Below are 6,045 nucleotides of genomic sequence, written 5' to 3'. Positions count from 1 at the left end.
TAAACTAAGGTTCCAACCAAGAGTCGATATTGAGCTGTCACTGGCAGAAACCATTTTGCCACAGGCTCAGTGCTTCCTATAGATTTAGGAGTGGATGTTGACTTAATAATTGGCAGATGGATATGATCATGTCGAGAAAATGAGCACATTTTGATGTATAATTAGAGTTCAGTGATTTTTTTTTTTTAAACTTCTGTTCTTCAGCTGTTAAACGTTAACTTCTCCTCAGGGAAGTGGATGCTGTTGCTAATTGTTTCTGCAAGTGAAATCAAACACCTCGAAATCAATGTATACCAGCTTCTGGAAGAATTGATATCCTGTCCAAATAGTTAAGACTTGTATTGACTATTCAGGCTCTCCGTTGTTCCTCTCTGCAGTAATTTATAGATCCTGCCAAGTTAGGTAGAACAGAGTAGATGCTATCAACAGCAATCTGCTTTGTTTAATTTTTTAGGATGTGGAAAACAAGGGGGTTACCAGTGACCTTGAAGGCAAAGCAGCAGTGTAACACCTTAAGTATTAATAATAGTGAATTTCAAATGGTATAGCAATTTAGCTTTTACCCTGCCCTCTAGATCCAAGAAGTATTAGAAGGCTTTCTGCTTTTATTTTGCAGTCTTTATAAGACTTGACTGAAGCCCTCAAATCATTTTGTACATGAGGTTTTTGATGCTCTATGTTCTTTAGTGCTAGTGGCATTGTTTTTTTCAAGCACTTCTGCTGCCATCATCCTTCTGCTTTGTTCCCTACTCACTCCTTTGTCTTTTCCTGCAGAATCCCTAACTCCTGCAATAAATATCTCTGCTTTTTAAAACCTCACTGCTAAACCAACCACATCCAAATATACTTAAGTTTATTGAATTGTTGATCTCATCTCTGCATTACCACTGTTGGTCTCAAATAGCTGCTGTTTCATTTAGTGCACTTCCATTTAACCGTTAAGGTTCCTTCTGCTATCATGTTACTGCCACAGTACTCCTTTAGAGTGCTCAGTCTGCTGTTGAGGGATCCCTGTCCTGATATGTTGTACAGAAACAAAATACTCAAACTTTGAGCAGCACTTTTTACCAGTGCCAACAGAACAAAAAGTCTTGTAAATATGACTTGAACAAATGATCTTGTAAGTCTGTAAAGTGAGTGGTAGAAATGTTAATTCTTCAGAATAATACAAGAAACGAGAATTTTTTAAGTTTGATGAAACTTCAGAAAATTATGGGAAAGGTAACCTTTTTTTCTTCTCCATTAGGATCTCATAATTATGATAAGCAGCCTGATACATATTCAGAGCTACTAGTTTACTACAGATGAAAGCTAGTCCTGGTTTGATGCTTAGGACTTCCAGAATTCTAACAGGTTGCTTTTCTTCATTCCAGTACTCTATCTCCTTTTGCCCTGGTTGCCCTAATGCTAAATATTTTTTCTCTGTTTTCTTCTTATCCACTTCTGGGAACGAGGCTGGAAAACCAGTGTTGACTCATTAATGGGGAGAGGTTGAAAAACAAGCTCTGGCTGTATTTGAAATTTTTTTTTTTGTAAAGTCTTTCCTCTGACAGAACTAAGGTGTGATAGATAAATAGCACTGAACAGAACTGTTCACTATTAATTCTCAATTATTTTATCTGGAGCTGGGACAAAATGTCAAGGTCATTCTTCTAGACCAAAAGGACCCCTATTTTTTTTTTTTCAATTCTGTGTGTATCACTGACTTGACAAGGAATTGAAAGCAGTGTTCTCACCTGTTAAAGGCACATAGCTGTAAGCATATAGCTATAATCCTTTCTGTCTCTTAATTAATTTGTGACTTGCTGACTGGGTTAGGCAGGAGCAGAAACAAATGGTATCTCCTATTTGCTATAGAAAAGGTAAGGTGGTACTGTAATTGTTCTGGGCAGCAGACATTTATCTTAGTTTCAGCTGTAAACTCTTTAGAAGGGAAGCTGCAAGTGTCCAACTCACTTTCTCTGTGATACACCTACTGAAACAGGGAACAAAAAAAGATGTTCGAGCCTAGGAATCTCTTAAAATACTCTGCTATTTTGCTGCTAGAGCAAAAGCACTCTTAAAACAGTACTGACGTAATAAGTCTGATTCTAGAGGGCAGAAGGTAAGACAATTACTTAACTTTTCTTAGAGAAGAAAACAAAATTAAATTGTTATATTCTCCTGTTCACAGAGATTTGAACCCTTGTATTTTCAGGGCAGGAGAAATTTGACATGGGGAAAAACACCATAAGACTTCTCTGTACTTCACTGTCTTTTACCATGATTTGGTGGCTAGCTGAAGGTACCCTGTCAAAAACGGATGCAAAGAAAGGTGATACAAAAAAACTTGAAGAAAAGGTAAGAGAAATAGCTGAAATGCTCATCTTATCTAACACGTGCTGTGAACTGATTAAACTTTGGTAAAGGGACTCTCATTCTGTCAAAACAGTGTTAAAAGCAACTACACATTTCTGCTGAAGCTTATGCTCACAAATAAGACTACCTGAAACTGTCCTTTCCTTCAGCTTTTATGAGTGTCACAACCAGTTCACTCCTTGAACCAATATGATGTAGACTTCTGGAGCTTTATCCCCCATGCAAGCTGCAGAAGCAGGAAGTTTTTGTCCCCTCATGCATAGGTAAAGGATATGTACTTCCATCCCTTTGGAAGGGGGCGCAGGGAGCAGTAGTTTGGGCCAGGACCACTAGATCTGGTGGAGAGGAAGATGTTAGCCTTGCCAATGGGAAGGCTGTATCCTGACCGAAGAGGTTGAAGAGCCTTCGAACCAGCAGTTCCTTTGCAGGCAGAAGTGATTCAGAATCCTGTAGCCATCTGAGCAAGTGGAGCCAACATGCTGAAGTCTCTCTTAACTTGCTGAGCATATCCTGCATGTGTTCTTTCAAAACTGCAAGAAGGCAAAGCAGTGCAAGAGAAAGGATGTATATAGAGAGGAAGTATATACCAGTGTGTATACCAAGTATATGTACTTAGTTTTGCGAAGCATGTTAAGTAAAAAAGTAGACATGCTGAAAATCCTTTCCCCTAAATTGTAAGTATAGTTAATCCTTCATTATGCAGATACATCTCTCATTGTTTGTATTGCTTGCTCATCATTTACCAGGAAGAAAATCTAGTCTGTAGTTAGTGAGGATAATACAAAGTGTTAAGACAGGCCTTATCCCTAAAGTTCTTATGCCTAATCAACAGATGGTTTCTGCGTACTCACTGTGCACACTTTATTAGGCCTTCTCACTCTATTTCTGTCTGCTAAAACTATTTGTGCTGTTCTAGTTGAAGCAGATCTTCCTTAAAGAAAGGTGTTCAGAACTGTGGCCTTGAGTAACCACAATGCAGTGTACTCACTCTAAAATCTATTCAGTTTAAAAGTCATCTTCAAATTCTTGGTTAAGAACTCCTAACCACTTTTTATCATTTTGGGGGTAACATGCCAGAAAGCATTGACTAGAGGGCAGAGCCTCATCAGCTGTAGTGAATGATGTTCCTTAATACTATCACTTCTTTATTTTCTTTTTGTTTATATGCTTTTTGCCTTGCAAACAAAGTAAGTTTACTGATGATGATGACAAATAATTTCTGAGCACTTCCGTCTTTCAGTCTTAAACTGCTCTGCATCATTTAAAAGGAATGATCAGAGTTTAATGATGTGTGTGGGGTTTTTTTTTCCCTTTTCTTTTTGAAGTCTGTTGCTGTTGAAAGTAGCTGCTTCATACAGCTGGTTCTAAAAACTGTCTTCTCCCCCTCCCCAGACACTGCATTCTGATAAAAATGTGCAGGACCGGGGGCTGGTAGTTGTGGATACAAAGGCAAAGGATATTATACTGGAACACAGAAGTTATTGCTCCAAGAAGATGAAGGAAAGACATTTCTCAGGAGATGTTCTGGGATATATTACTCCTGTAAGTCAATAAAATGAATAAAGTTGGTGCTTTGAATTAATGCAGCAGACTGTGCTAATCTGCAATCTCGCATCCCTGCTTTAAAAGCATTTTTATAATAATTGGAACTTCTGGTCAAATACAGTCGAATAGCCAGGGGATTATTTGAGAGCTGGCTTGGGATTCAGGTGGTCTCAAACCCTTGTTCTCTCAACCATGTCTTGGAGGATGTCTAGGTCTTATTGTTTTCCTTCTTACTGGTAAAACAGAGATGATAGTATTCTTTTGTCCTTGATGACACATCAAGTTGCAGCAAAGTCAGAACAGGAGGTCTGTTCATACAGTGTCCTCATACCATGCAGCTACCAACTTGAACCTTCTAAATAAACATTAAGAATTTTATGCTGCCGTCAAACTGATCTCTTTTGCTCTCCAGCCTTACTACTATTCAAAGCATCCTTTCTTGAATAATAATAATTTCTTCCTTTTGTTTAGAGGATGCTTTTCAGTTGTTTCATTCTTACACTGCTCAAAAGAGAAATAGGTGCCCTATAAATATTCACCTTTCTCAAGTTCTCTTGAACATAAATGCAGAGTGTGTAAATTCAAAACTGTGGTGGAATCTACAGGCAAATTCCTGTAGTTCTGGTGAATTTGCACCATTTGAAGATTGCCTTTCATGTAGCTATCAGAGTTTCCAGAGTACTTTCTTATTTAAATAAAAACGATGTCCCAGAAGGTTTCCTCAAGCTAACAAATGGGGATCTAGCAAATGATGACATTTGTGTTAATTTGTATTGGTCAAAAGTAAAGTGAACTGTGTATCTTGCTGTTGAGCCTCTCTTTTTTTTTTTTTCCTCCTTTGTTTTGGAAGTGGAACAGCCATGGCTATGACATTGCTAAAATATTTGGAAACAAATTTACACTAATCTCACCAGTCTGGTTACAAGTGAAAAGAAGAGGGAAGGAAAGGTTCCAGTTCACTGGGCTCCATGATGCTGATAAAGGTGTTACTTTCTTTTTCTTTGAATATGCATTGCAAGTAAGATTACTGGTCTTGTTGCAGACTAGGTAGCTTTGGCAATATATGCATGTGGGTTTTTCTGGTTCTGCCTCATGGTGAAGTACTTTCATCTGTTCCATTTTTTGGGGAGTTTTCTTCAGAGTGAACTTCTTTCTGTCCCCACGGCCTTCTGTGTGTGTACATAGTTTATCTGTCCAAAGAATAAGCAGAAAGACTGGCTTTTCCACCAGGCTGTCTACAAAGCCTCTCTTAAAGAAAAGGAAGGGACAAAGAATCTGTACAGGCAGAAACAGCCTTTGGTGTTTGCACTGTGCAGTTATTTACCTGTTGTATTTGTTTTTTCCCCTCCTTTGCAAAAATCTTTGGATGAATTTGGTTTGGGAATGGAAGATAAATTTAATCTGAAGAGAATTTTTTCCTCCACTGTCAAGAAGCTGGCAGCAAGTTCAGATTTAAGCTAGTATGTTCTTAAATAATAACTAAGTAGTTTATGGTTTTGAACTTTATTGAATGTGGAGTCTCATTTGAAACAGCTATAATTCTTACCATGTTGATGCCTACTAACAAATTCATTCTAGTGCAATGACTGCCAAGAGGAGTGGATGGGACATTTGAAAATACCATCTTAAAAAAAAAAAAACACAAAACAAAACAAAAAAACCCCCACAAAAAAAACAACACAACATCACTTCCAGGTGATGCTTGGTGGCTACAGAAGTGTTGTTCTGAGTAGGCAGTAAGATAGTTTCCATGATGAGACACAAAGAACTGTAAGCAGCACGGAGGGGTTGGGTAGGGACTCTTGTAAGATTGTCATAAATGCTACTTATGCTGTGGTGGAGGTGAATAGCTTCAAAATCTGTGCATTAGAGGATGTTTTGTCTGTGTTGGTTATGAACTAGTAGTCTGCAGCAGGAAGATAGATATAATGAAACTATGATACATTAGTTGAAGAATGCTTGAAAATGTGTTGTCATTGTCAACATCATTTATATTTTAACAGTTGTACTCTTACTTGATACTGTTTGACAGGTTGGATGAAAGATGTCAGAAAAACCTCTGAAAACATCAAAATAGGTGAGCTTCTGTTTTATGTTTGTTTGGTTTTTATCATCTTTAACTGCTAGCAGAGCAAAAGAAGG

General features: G+C 37.9%; 1 protein-coding gene across 1 annotated transcript in view; it reads left to right on the top strand.

Annotated features, from left to right (window-relative positions):
- Nucleotides 1-2,196: 2,196 nt before the first annotated feature.
- Nucleotides 2,197-6,045, top strand: part of CHID1 (chitinase domain containing 1) — a 135,055-nt gene continuing 131,206 nt past the window's right edge. The window contains exons 1-4 of the mRNA XM_082000679.1: nucleotides 2,197-2,340; nucleotides 3,751-3,900; nucleotides 4,754-4,886; nucleotides 5,936-5,980. Coding sequence (XP_081856805.1) covers nucleotides 2,215-2,340; nucleotides 3,751-3,900; nucleotides 4,754-4,886; nucleotides 5,936-5,980 — 454 coding nt within the window. The 5' untranslated portion in view covers nucleotides 2,197-2,214. The remainder of the gene's footprint in view (nucleotides 2,341-3,750; nucleotides 3,901-4,753; nucleotides 4,887-5,935; nucleotides 5,981-6,045) is intronic.

Source organism: Phaethon aethereus (genome assembly GCF_964289735.1).
Source record: "Phaethon aethereus genome assembly, chromosome: 5".
NCBI lineage: Eukaryota > Metazoa > Chordata > Aves > Phaethontiformes > Phaethontidae > Phaethon > Phaethon aethereus.
Note: the sequence above shows the minus strand (reverse complement) of the source record. Positions and strands in the feature narration are given on the sequence as shown.